General features: G+C 31.8%; 1 protein-coding gene across 1 annotated transcript; it reads left to right on the plus strand.

Moving 5' to 3' along the window:
- Nucleotides 1-7,196: 7,196 nt before the first annotated feature.
- LOC129226860 (uncharacterized protein K02A2.6-like) lies at nt 7,197-11,297 on the plus strand. Its single transcript, XM_054861490.1, has 3 exons — nt 7,197-9,295; nt 9,414-10,147; nt 10,960-11,297. Exons 1-3 carry the CDS (start codon nt 7,197-7,199, stop codon nt 11,295-11,297), a joined length of 3,171 nt encoding a protein of 1,056 aa, XP_054717465.1.
- Nucleotides 11,298-13,804: the final 2,507 nt, after the last annotated feature.

Here is a 13,804-nt window from a genome sequence, read left to right on the forward strand (position 1 = left end):
GGTAAAGGACCGAACATTTATTATTTCTGTTAGGAAAGCTTAGATGTTGATTAACAACAACAAAAAAAGTAACAATGATAAAAAAAAAACAAATATACATCATCTGATTGTCTTTTAAAAGTCGTTCTATCATTAAAATCTCGATGACAAAATACGCTAAACTAAAATATGGAAAAACATAGCATTTTGTAAGAAAATGCATAAAATTACCTTCTTTTTTTCTAATTAAAAATACAATATGCAATGTAATGTTGCAGCAATACAATATACAATTGTATCAAACATGTAGCAATGTTGATTTTTTAAAATAACCTGACTTAATTTTAAGTCAATTGGGAAGTGTAAAGAACTTTTATTTCGCTAACCTTTTCTTGAAATGTACAGTCTGCCCACGGGTTGTATGGAATTGGCAAACGTCTAGTTCAGACGAGTCTACCTGAATGAGGGGGAAAAGCAAAAATTTTTGATGAACGTGCTCCGCTCAATTGATTGTGAAACTGCTTAATTTAGAGGCTAACGTACATCTGAAAAATCTGACCTCCCTTAAAATTTATAGATGCGTCCATTTCCGAGTGTAAGCCGGACGTTTGCCATTCCATCAAATCGGTGGTCAGACTGTATATATTTTCGCGAAACAATGAATATAACTGCATTTTCTTTGGAAGAAAACCTTAATGTCGATTTCCTATTTCTTAACTCAGAATTTTTAAGAATTAAATCTTTATAGATTCTGACATTTGCTTCATCGATATCCTTTAATAAAATACATAGCTTATGCAAATCGTTTAATAATATAAATATGCTTCCAAAGTTTTTAAACTTATAAAGAAAAAATATGTTTAGCAGGTTGTTCCGGTTTACTGAATTTGTGCGTTTTTAGATCCAAAAAGAAGGAAATCTTGAAGCTAAATTTCCGGCGGAATCGAAATTCCAAACTTTTTGAAGGACGACGGAAGTGGAATTCTGATGCTTTTCAACAAATGAGAAGAATTTCAAAAGGGGAAAAATGATGGGAAAAATGTAGGTAATTCGTGCAAAAATCAAATTTTGTTTGAAAGCATGTTGTACCAAGTGATACAATCTTCCTCTATTATACCAATTAATGCATGTAATAAACAAAACATTCATTTAGGCATCAAAAATACGCTTACGGAAGTAAATAGAAAAAAAAGGTAATGACATTCAAAAAAAAAAAAAAAAAAAACAGTGAATTCCGGTTACAACGAATACCAATACCACGAAATATCCATTTCAAAGAAATGCACTTTCAGTCCATATTTATTTGCCATTAAGTTAATTAAATTTCATTACAACAAACAAAATTATCAGTCCCTCGTAGTTAGTTGTAACGATAGTTCACAGCAATAAATTATAAAATAAAGTTTCTCTCTCTTAATAGTGATGTGTATATTCCTCGACTATTCCTTCATATAATATTTTTGTCATTTTCCGTTATAAATTAAAAACACTTCTGATGTTAAAAATAAACTGGGAATGTTTTCAACATTAGAAATTTTACCTTTATGGCTTAAGTTTGCAAAAAATATTATTTTTTACCGACTGTTTCACACTCTTCAAGGTTACCCTAAATGGGAGGATAACTTTTAGCCGGGTTAATTTTTTTTTTTTTTTTTTGGTACTTATTATTAACAACTAGAAAATCTCCGGTCAAGATATGAAGGGTGAGGTGAAAATTGCTTCTACATTTGAACGAAGCAATTGCCTTTTTGGTAATACTTTGACAGTTGAAATTTTAACCCTTACTCCAGTGGATTAACCCTAAACTCCAGTAGATAGCGTTCATTGTTAACCTCTTTTTCGTTTCTTCATTCCCCTGAAATGACAGTCTTACCAGTTAAGCAGTTAAGTTACCGGATCCAGTTCAGACTGGTCACAATACTGCATGTTAAACATTAGCAAAGCACATTATCAAATTATCATGCCGTTGTGCGAGTTTCATTGTTGATGATGTCAGGAGCGTTACTCGATCATTAGCAATTATATATATATATGAGGATTACCCAGCCACGTAAAAATTCGAGAAGGACGGTGCAACATTCTAATAAATAGAAAAATAGGAGACTGAACTGTTCTCTATCTCAAGGAAGTTTTATGGGAATGATCCCAAAACACGAAACCCTTGTTTCATTTACCAAGGCTATAGCTGTAATTGCTATTGAAATTCATCATCAAACAAAAGCAAATGAAGATCGCTTATTCATTATCCGTCTCATGTGTGGCGGAACAAGCTTTCATTTAAGGCTTTGAAACTATTGTACATTCGGAATCAAGTCGAAATAAAAAACTCAGGTAAGTGCAAAATTTTGATCAATCCTAATTTTTAGCAAAGCTTATTTCAAACATTTCAAACTAGTCAAAATATATTTCCGCTTTATTGAAGAATGATTGGGGGAATTTAAAAAAATGTATTTTCGCCTCAAAGTTATTCTGAATGACTGCACCACAAAGAAATTATTTTCTTTTTTCGCATTGCCAGCGCAGGTGGGATTGATATAAACGAACATGACATTACTTCTCTGCCTGCCACCAAGATACAATCCATATTATTTATGTAGCATAAGAATAAATCCCTCACGCTAATACCTTGTAAGATGACAGTGCTATGACAAATTATCAAGGGGAATGATGCTGCTTAGTCTGTAAGAGTTGATAAGTTAACGAGGAGAGATCTGGATCTAGTATGTGATAGATAACGATTCCTGATTTAATTGCGCTTTAAGAAATTCCATAAAGTTTAATTCGCCGTAACTGATTAATCGATAGGTGGATGTTTTCGTACATACTTCAGAGTGTTAAGACTGTATTGTATTAGGGGGAAAACGAGGGCGTAATGAAATATTTATCATAAACCAATGAAGTTAGTTATACACAGTTGATGTTTGTGTAATTATACGTTGCGCAACTATGTGTCTGTAAACTGACATCACAGCTGAAGGGTTTTGGACACTTTCACACTTATTTATTTATTTATTTATTTATTAAAAGCATGCACACTACAGGAAGAATCCAGTTACAGTGGCAACAATAAAAAAAAAGCAATCAAAACAAACTATACATTTAAAATATTAAAACATAATGACTTAAAATTGTAAAATGACAAGTTAAAAATATCTTAATCATGACAATGAAAGTTAAAAAGTTTGTAAAGTTTAAAAATACAAACATTATCATCATAGTTCCGTCTGATAAAAGTATTTTTAAAAGAAGAATGACTCCTAAGAGTCCTACTTGGGACAGCATGTTGTATCGAATTGACGATATCTGAGCAATCAATTAAATTATGTAGAATCTTGTAGAAAAAAAGAAGACACAAAAGTTCACGGTGTGATTTAAGAGTGGATACATTATGAATATTACATAAATGAAAGTAAGAATAAGTTTAAAAATTTTGATTATTGTTCTATAGCCTAAGTAATAAACAAATTTGGATGATCCTGCTCAAGGATTTTAGATTTATTATTGCAATAGGGATCCCAAATAGGACTGCAGTAGTCGAGTTTGGAGCGCACAAGACAAAAATAAAGCGTTTTAAGTGCTTGCTCATTAGAAAAATCTCGAGTCTTGCGTTTAAAAAATCCCAGAACCTTATATGCCCATGATACAATGCTGTTAATATGTTGCGTAAAATCAAGGTTAGTATTAAAAGTGATGCCCAAATCCGTAGCAAAGTCAGAAGGCGATAAACACTGTTGGTCAATGTTACAAAGATGCAAGAATGAGTCAGTTCTGCGACTGTAACTCAAAACACTGCATTACTAATATTTAAATAAAGCCTATTCACCATGCACCACCGGTGCAACTTATCCAAATCAATCTGTAAAAGGGTAGCGTCAGAGATAGTGCGAATGTTTCTAAATAGATTTAAATCATCAGCGGACAAAAGATAGTCACAATATTGAAAAATATTACAAATATCATTTATGTAATAGTAATTGGTTTTCCACCATTGAGTAAATTCAATTAATAGTGATCTGAAAACCAAATACTTAACAAAAGAAATAATGAACAAAAATGTAAATTCAAATCAGGAGCATATAATGCACAGATGAACAAACAATAAAATAAAAATCGTTACGTTTAATCAATAAGTGTGATTACAGTTTTGGCAGTCCAATATAATTTGGGTAATTCACTAAGTCTGAGGTTTTGGATCTATAAAACTCGGCACTCAAGAAGATATTCTAATTTATGGGATCCGCTTTGCACATTTAACAAATATTTGATGGTACCTGTTTTATTAAGATGTTCAACCCAGTATCTAGTCTTTAGTCTGAATTATATGATAAGGAATCAGTGTATTCCTTACGGGATCTATGACAGCACGATTTTAAACATGATTTAGGTATTAGTCCACACACACACATACACACAAGATTTATCCATTGACTTTACTGTTACTATTTTTCAATAATGCAATTATACAATAATTAAAAAATGTTATTCAATTCTTTTTGTTTTTATGCAGATTTTTTTGTGTTCACTTTTATTTGTGATCTCATCCGTTTAACAAATCTTCAAAGTTTTAACCAGGTGTATAATTTTTCAAGATTTTATAATAAGAGCTTTAGATGGGTAAAACTCATTTTACTGCGACTAATGAATACGGTGCAACCTTCTAATGTTAGCAGAGTGAATTTTATGAGCCAGTTGGTATTTAGGCAGTGGGGGAAGGTTAGAACAGCCACCACGAGCCGGTGTTTCCTGTTCATTTGAATTTTATAAGGTTTTGGATCTAAAAATAAGGAACTTTTGCACATTTTGAAGATAAAAGTTGAATTTTGCCCATTGCTCATCCTTTCCTCATCCTTTTTGTTACTGGGTATCATCAGAAGTTTCGGTGTGGGTTACTGGGGTGGGCCTTATTTCGAAGTTAAGCAAATTAAAATAGAATTAACTAATTCAGAGGATTCAGAAACAGCCAAACGTTAAATTATATGTAGGTGCATGAGAAAAAAATAGATTTAAAAGTTTAAATGCATTGAAAGGCTCGGAAAAGTGCGTTACCCTGAGACTGATGTCTTAAGCATGTCTGTTACTGGTGCTGTTACCCTACCACTTTGAAGTTTCTTAGCAAATATCATTTTCCAGGTTTAACGCACGGTTACCTGTAACTTTAACTGCACTGTTTGTAAATCCTTGTGAACTCATTAAACGTTCGATGTATTTTATAACACAAAAGAATGGGTTTGTGTACTCAGGTACGCACGATGGAGGAAAATTTTCTTAAATATATAATTTTATTTAGACTTTCTCCTCCACCACTAAGACATCTAAGAATAAGTTAGGTAAACATAGAAAATGGCTTTATCAAATTTGAGGAAATTAGCTATTTTTGTTGGTGTCTAAGAACTGAAATCGCAACATCATTTATTAGTTCATTAGTTTTAAAAATGTAAAACGCTGTGAATATCATATGCCTCAGTTTCAAAAGAAAACATGGTTAGTTCCGAAAACAGTAGTAATTCTTAAGAGAAAATGCTTAAGAGAAACTATAATCCGTTTTCTGGACGCAGCAAGATAGTGCTGCAAGAATTTTACGCATCCTTTATTGGAGTTCGAACTGATACGTTTACAAGTTCTCTTTAATGTCGTGATTTTATAAGGATTAATCATAAGATGAAAGTTTCCTTGTATTCTTTCGGATCACTAATGAGGTAAAGCTGTGTTTAGTACTAATATTGAGTAGTTGAGGGTGGTAATACTTCTAAATATATTATTATCATATAAATAATATTTTTTCCCATGGTTATTAATGTCGAACAATATTGAAATCATTTTTTTTAGAAACAACAATGCTTCTGCAACTTAAATGCTTAACTTGTTTTACACAAAACAAGGTTCTTTCTGGCATTTAGTATTGACATGCTTATAAATTCATGTATGAGCCTTAAAAAAGACTTAACATTAAGCAATTCAATCAGACGAAGCTATACACGTTGTTTTTTATTGTTTGTGCGTGAAACTAAACAAGTTTGTAGAAGGAGAAAATAGTTTTTTTTGGAATAATGAATATTTTTAGGAAGTTTATTTATTTATTTTTTTTTAATTTCGGAAGTTTATTTTATTTGTATTGATTCAAAACTCCATGATATTTTTTTGTTTTTGCTTAACATATTAGAGCAATAGACTTGGTCTTTCCTTTTAAAGAAGAGATTTTTCACGTGTGAATTGCTAACTTTAAAATGTTTAACTGTGGTTCATGATAACTTGTTTTAATTGTCCCTTTTACCTGTTTTGCCTGTATAAGGTACTAGCTGCGTCGCCCGGCTTTGTACGGTCTACCTCGAAAGTAAAAGTCATGTCAAGTGACGTGTGTTCAACAATCAGACTTGAACAAAAATGATCTGTAAAACCTTCACAACAGACTCAAGAAAATTAATGAGATGGAAAAATTTTAAAAATTTCGCGATTACAGGAAGAACCTCAAAAAGTCAGAATTTTATTTCATCATGCGGATTTTCAACTCCAGCAGTCAAAAACTAAACCCAATATATAAAAATTGTGCCTGTTAAAACGACCTCTCTCTTCCCATTTAATCATTGTTTAATTTTGAATTTAACGTCTTTCATATCTGTCTGTTTGATTTTTGTACTCTATACTTCATAAATAAAGGTAAGCATTGTAAATTACCTACATTTTTTTAAAGGTATTAATGTTTCATTCTAATTAGTAATGGTTGATTTCATTAAGTTCAATTAACCACAAGCTGCAGGTATCTTTACACTCGAATGTCGGGGGTCCTCACTGAGCATTGGTCCATGAAACGGGTTCGCTTGCAATAAAGTTTGGGAAGCTCTGGTCTAGAAGGGAAAAAAGAAATCCCAACTTGGCTACAGCGGCTATTTTAGGGAAAACATTTTTTATACATAAATACGATGCTACATAACTGAGTATTTATATTATTATTTTTATTACAAGCAATTACATTTTAAAGCTTCATTTGGGGTGTCATATCTGGCAACATTGACTAGCACTCAACAGATAAAAATGAAGAAGTGAACTGATTGAATCGGCCATGTTGAATCTCAGTTGTGTACTTGTTGCGTATCTTGTTCTTGTTAATGTTTTTATTTTTAACTACCTTTGAGAATAAATGTAATGTTATAACCAAGTGTTACCTCTCTCCCACATACTACAACATTGGCGACGAGTAAATTGGAAAATATTACGATAAGATGCCGAACACTGGTATTGCTCATTTGCAAAGTTTCGTCGAAGGGGACAACTTTGTGGAATACCTCATGAGAGCGGATTTTTTCTTTGAGGCCAACAAAATCACTTCCAACGATGAAACGCGTGCCCTTTTGTTGACTGCAATTGGAAAGAAGACCTTCTCATTGCTTCGCAACTTACTTCAGCCGAAAGAAATAAAAGATGTAAAATATACCGACATTGTGAAAGTTTTAACGGATTACTATTCCCCGGCTTCTTCAACCATTATGGAAAGGTTTCGCTTCTACAATCTCAAACAAGGTAACGAAGATATTTCAACGTTCATTGTAAAAATAAAGGAACTCGCCAGCAAGTGCAACTTCGGTGCATTTCTAAACGACGCACTTCGAGATAAATTGGTTTGTGGATTACAGTCCGAACAAATTCAAAACAAATTACTCAGTGAAAAAGACGTTGATTTCGCTAAAGCTTCTGAACTGGCTCTTGCTATGGAAACAGCATCTAGAGAGACCAAGTTACTAAAAGAAGAAAATCAAAGCGTCCTCAAAATTAATGAGTATAAGAAAGTAAAACCAAAAGATTCGACACGGAAGAATTTTGGAAAGCCAACATATCCTCATCAAATTACAAAAGTAATAAAATCGTGCAAGCACTGTGCTAAATTTCACAGAGGAGAGTGTAAGTTCAAGAATGCTACGTGTTATCAATGTGGTGTAAAGGGTCACATTAAGCCTGCATGTAAAGCTTCAAATACGAATTTTCTTGAAGGTGCTGCAAATGTAAGTGATAAATCAGAACCTTATTTGAATAACATTTTTTCTAAAAATTCGGGTAACGTAAGTGTGAATGAACAATCAGAATATTTGAATAACATTGTTAAGTCTAAGAATTCGAGTAGCGTTAAACCATACACTACTGATGTTCATATCAATGGGGTGAAAGTGAATATGCAAATTGACACTGGCAGTGAATATTCAATTATTTCGTTAAATAAATTAAAAAAATTGAAATTAAATTGCATAGAGTCGAAACCAGCCCCAATATTGAAATCTTACACTAACAATGATTTAAAAATTGTAGGAAATTATGATGTACCCGTAATTTATTTGAATAAGTGTTACAGTTTACCATTAATTGTGGTTGATTGTGATAATGATAATAAGCCTATTTTGTTGGGTAGAAAATGGATCAAAATATTGAAAATTAGGATTGATGATTGTATAAATATGGTACTTGATAAAAATGTAAATTTTGATAATGTCTCTTCTACTGTTGAGTATTTTAAACATAAATATCCAAATTGTTTTAATCTAAATGATACAACTGGTATTTTGGGTGTACCTATTAATATAGCAATGAAATCGGAAACTATTCCCATTTTTTGCAAAAGTAGACCAGTCCCTTATGCTTTAAGAAATCTTGTTGATAAGGAGTTGGATACTCTTATTAACAATGGTGTTTTGTACCCTGTTGGCCATTCCAAATGGGCAACACCAATAGTTGCTGTTCCCAAACTGGATGGAAATGGTAGGGAAGCTGTTAGAATTTGCGGGGATTTTTCACTTACTGTCAACAAGTTTTGTGAAACTCAATTTTATCCTCTACCATCTCAGGAAGAAATTATAACTAGTATGGGAAGTGGGAAATATTTTTCTAAAATAGACTTATCAAAAGCTTTCCATCAGATTCAAATTAGCCCTGAATCACAGGAATTGTTGACATTAAATACCCCCAGAGGTTTACTCAGGTATTCTAAACTTCCTTTTGGGATCAAATCAGCTTCTTTTCTTTTCCAACAAAAGATGGATGAAATATTGAAAGATTTTTCGTATACAAATTGTTACATAGATGATTTATTTATAAGGGCAAATACAAAAGAAGAATGTATAAAAAGAACTGAAATTGTTTTGGATAGGCTAAATTCTTACAATGTTAAGATAAATCTTTCTAAATGTGAATTCTTTAAAGACAGTATTCAAGTTCTAGGGCATAAGAAAGATTTCACTGATGTCCATCCTTTAGATGAAAAGTGTAATGATATATATCAAGCTTCGGTGCCTACAAATTGTACTGAACTGAAAAGCTATCTTGGATTATTAGGGTATTATTCTCATTTTATTCCAAATTTATCTAATACTCTTCGTCCACTTTATAAATTACTGGAAAAAGATGTTAAGTGGAAATTTGATAAAAAATTGTGTAAAAGTTTTTGAACATAGCAAAACTTTGTTAAAAAAGCATAATATCTTGGTTCATTTTGATATGGCAAAACCAATAGTTTTGCAATGTGATGCATCAGACTATGGCGTGGGGGCTGTCTTGTGTCATGAATTTCCTGGCGGTGAGCTTCGACCAATTTTTTTCGCTTCCAAAACTTTGAGTAAAGCTGAAAGAAATTATGCTCAAGTGCATAAAGAGGCTTTGGCCATAATTTTTGGTATAAAAAAGTTTAATAAATTTTTACAAGGTCAAAAATTCACCATCGAGACAGACTCTAGGCCATTGTTAACATTATTTGGTCATAATAAACCTGTACCAACTATGGTTAACGCGAGAATGCAAAGATGGGCCATTATCCTTTCAAATTATGATTATGTAATAAGGCATAAAAAGGGTACAGAGTTGTTGCTCGCTGATGCACTATCTCGATTACCATGTAAAGATGATGAACCAATTGATGAGTTCACACATTTCATATGTTTCTTTTCTGATTTTGAAAATTTAAAGATTGATGATATTCAGAGAGCAACGTCTCTTGATCCTTGTTTATCAAAAGTGTTGAATTACACTAAGTTTGGTTGGCCTACTGATGTTGAAGAAAATCTTAATGAATTCAAAAAGGTAAAGAATGAATTAAGTGTTGAAGGAAATTGTTTACTTAGAGCAAATAGGTTAGTGGTTCCAGAAATATGGTATAAAAAAGTACTGGAGCTTCTTCACAATGAACATCCAGGTATTTTCAGAATGAAACAGTTGGCTAGAGCATATTTTTGGTTCCCAAAAATTGATCAGTTTATTGAAAATTTTGTAAATAAATGTATACCTTGCCAACTCACAAGACCTTCAGCTCCAAAAGTAAAATCAAATTTTTGGCCTTTAACTGGAAAGCCTTTTGAAAGAATACACATAGACTTTGCGGAATTTGAGGGTAAAAAATCTTTTAATTGTTAAAGATTCCTATTCGACATGGATCGACGTATCTGTAGTAAATAGCATTGATTCAAAGTCGACAATAACTCAATAACGAAAATTATTTGCTTGTTTTGGCTTACCAAGTGATGTAGTATCTGATCAGCAATTTAAATCTGACTTAATTTTAAAGTTTTTTTAAATCCAACGGGATTAATCCAGTAAATTCGCCACCATATCATCCAAATTCTAATGGTGCAGCGGAAAATTCAGTATCTATTGTTAAAAACATGTTGAAAAGACAAACATTTTCTGATCGTAAATATGATAATTTTCAACACAGATTAGATTCGGCACTTTTTGCTTATAGGAATACTCCTTCATCAGTAACGTTAAAAACTCCTGCCGAGTTAATTTTTGGCTATTTGCCACAAACTGCTATTACGAAGGTTAGAAGTAATCATTTGTTAAAAGAAAAAAAGTATCAGGATTATTAAAAATCTTATTTCAATCGCAACGCTACTAAAAGAAATTTTGAAATAAATGAGAGGGTGTGGGTTAAATCAATTAAAGGTGATGTAATTAAATGGTTCCCTGGTAAAATTACTAAAGTTATAAGCCAGAATACATTTTTAGTTAAAGTTAATAACAAAACACGATATGTTCATTCTGATCATCTTAGAAAGTCTGCAATAGACGAGGAAAAATTTAGTTTTTCAAATTTAACTAATATGAACCCTGATGTTAATGTACCATCCATTAGGAATGCTATTTTACCTGCATTAGATATTGCTAGCAAACCTAACGAAGAAAATGCTCAATATAATTGTGCAAATGAAACATTACATAATGCAGAACCGTCAATAGTTAAGCCCGAAAATCCTCCGAATGCTGAATCGCAAAAATCACCGATACGTTCTACCAGACCAAAGCGAAACGTAAAACCCATTCAAAGATATGGCATTGATTCATGAATGTATATATTACTTTGTAATAATTTATTTTGTACATTGTGTATTTTTTATTTGTTTACTAACTAACAAATAAGGAGGAGAGTGTCATATCTGGCAACATTGACTAGCACTCAACAGATAAAAATGAAGAAGTGAACGGATTGAATCGGCCATGTTGAATCTCAGTTGTATACTTGTTGCGTATCTTGTTCTTGTTAATGTTTTTATTTTTAACTACCTTTGAGAATAAATGTAATGTTATAACCAAGTGTTACCTCTCTCCCACATACTACAACATGGGGAACATAGCTTAAAATATTTTTATCCTCAGGGGAAGGGGTTAAATTAAAATATTAGCTGCAATTTAAAAGCGAATGGATTCCAAAATTTGGACAAACGTGTAGTTATATGTGTATCTATACATAAGAAAAATGTTCTTAAGTTATTAATTTAGTTTTGCAAATAGTTCGTTGATAAAGCAAGCATAGCCAAAATGTGGCGTTAAGTTTAAGTTAGAATAGAAAAAAAAAAAGATTTTAAAAATATACATAAATTGAACAATAAAGGAAAAAAGAATATAATTTTTTTTCTCTTCTTTATCGGGACGTAGAAATTTGATTGAAATGCTTGTAAACTAATTTCATACAAGATAAGATAAATACCTTTGTGCTGAATAGTAAAGTCAGACCTAACAACGTAAGTAGAAGCACAAATTTGTAAATTACAGCAGACACGTGTTTTCGGCGTTACAGGGAACGCCTTTTTCAATGCAAAAAATAATGAGCTTATGGATGAAAAGACATCCGACAAAAGCTCCGACATAGGCTTTTGTCGGATGTCTTTTCATCCATAAGCTCATTATTTTTTGCATTGAAAAAGGCGTTCCCTGTAACGCCGAAACACGTGTCTGCTGTAATTTACAAATTTGTGCTTCTACTTACGTTGTTAGGTCTGACTTTATTAATTTCATACAAGTCTTATCTTTTAAAACTTCAGTTTCGTTTATCTCTAATTGAAACATATTTTTCTTTTTTTTAAAAAAATTCGGTAAGATATTTCCGATAAACTCTCAAGGCATCGTATCCTTTTAATAAAAGAAAGGATCAAAGAAATATAAGTCGAAGTTTTCCTTTTAAAAAGAAATTTGTATGAAACTGTATTAAAATATTCTTTAATATAACTTTAGCGCAGGAAAAGAAGTAATATTCATAAATTGTATGTGCGAAAAAAAAAGATCAACACAATGCTAAGCGAGATCTTGAAATTGCAGGGTAAGAAAAAAAAACATTGATTTTATCCTTTATAGCGTGGATAGAAAATATGCCATTTCAAGATTTGAATCTAGTTTCTATTAACCAAATCGAAATATTTTGTACAAAAAAAAAAAAAAAACTCTTGCTAATGGGAAATTTCCCAGTAAAAGACTGGCAATTTAAACAAGTGAAAATGGTACTGCTGCTTGAAAAAAAATCAAATATTCGTGTAAAAGGTGGTTCTACATTGCATATGATGCCGGAAATGAGATAAAGGTAGTTATTTCTTTCAAAAAATGTTATACCATTAATGATAAGCAACAAAAATTTGCCAGAACAGACTAACCTGAATTACTAAAATTACTTCGACATACCTTTGTATTTATGCGTAATAAGTACAAAATAGCTGATAAATCGGTGCAGAAACAATGTACATAATGCAAAAATGATGTAGAAATATTTCTCTCCTAAATTGATTTTAGTGTCATTCAATAAATATAACTTAAAAGTAAAGTAAGAAATAACAACGTCAAAACGCACAAATTACAAATTATTGCAGACACTTGTTTCAGCATTTCAAGGAACGCCTTTTTCAATGCAAAAAAAAAGAGCTTATAGATGAAAAGACATCCGACAAAAGGTAAAGAAATCCGACAAAAGGTCCATAAGAAACTCATCTTTTTTTGCGCTGAAAAAGGCGTTCCTTGTAACACCGAAACACGTGTCTGCAGTAATCTGTAATTTGTGCGTTTTTACGTTGTTATTTCTTACTTTGCTATTCAGCACAAAGGTATTTATTTATCCAACTTAAAAGTAATTTGCATGTACATCAGATTAGCATTTGATCCTTAAAAGAAAACAGTGGCTTAAGTGTCCCAGTTGAAATACAGCCTTTTTATTTATGGTGACTAATTTCATTAAAAATTTTGTACTAGAAAACAGCAACGTTCAACCAGCAACGCATGCACTGCATGCGGCTTGCCAAGTTTTTCGATCCTGTCAAGAAAAAAAGTTTAACACTTCATAATTTAAAAACTATATTAATTGAGGCATTTGGAAGCAAAGGGATGGAAAGTGAAATTTTATGAGTTTGAGCAAAACGCGAGAAAACATTCAAACCGTAGGTGAATAATTTTAAAAATATTCATACATATAATATCCCACAGTGGAAAAAAAATATTGTACTCATATTTTTCACTGAAACTAAATATTACATTTCTTTAGGGTACATTCCAACCTATGTATAATACAAAAAATAATATCACTTGCATGTTA

Source organism: Uloborus diversus, chromosome 7 (genome assembly GCF_026930045.1).
Source record: "Uloborus diversus isolate 005 chromosome 7, Udiv.v.3.1, whole genome shotgun sequence".
NCBI classification, from domain to species: domain Eukaryota; kingdom Metazoa; phylum Arthropoda; class Arachnida; order Araneae; family Uloboridae; genus Uloborus; species Uloborus diversus.

Coding starts and splice junctions, on each gene's coding strand:
- LOC129226860 (XM_054861490.1), top strand. CDS start 7,197: ATGCCGAACACTGGTATTGCTCATTTGCAAAGTTTCGTCGAAGGGGAC. Junction 9,296..9,413: donor AGCTATCTTGGATTATTAGG/GTATTATTCTCA, acceptor TTTTGAACATAG/CAAAACTTTGTTAAAAAAGC. Junction 10,148..10,959: donor TCTTCACAATGAACATCCAG/GTATTTTCAGAA, acceptor ATACATTTTTAG/TTAAAGTTAATAACAAAACA.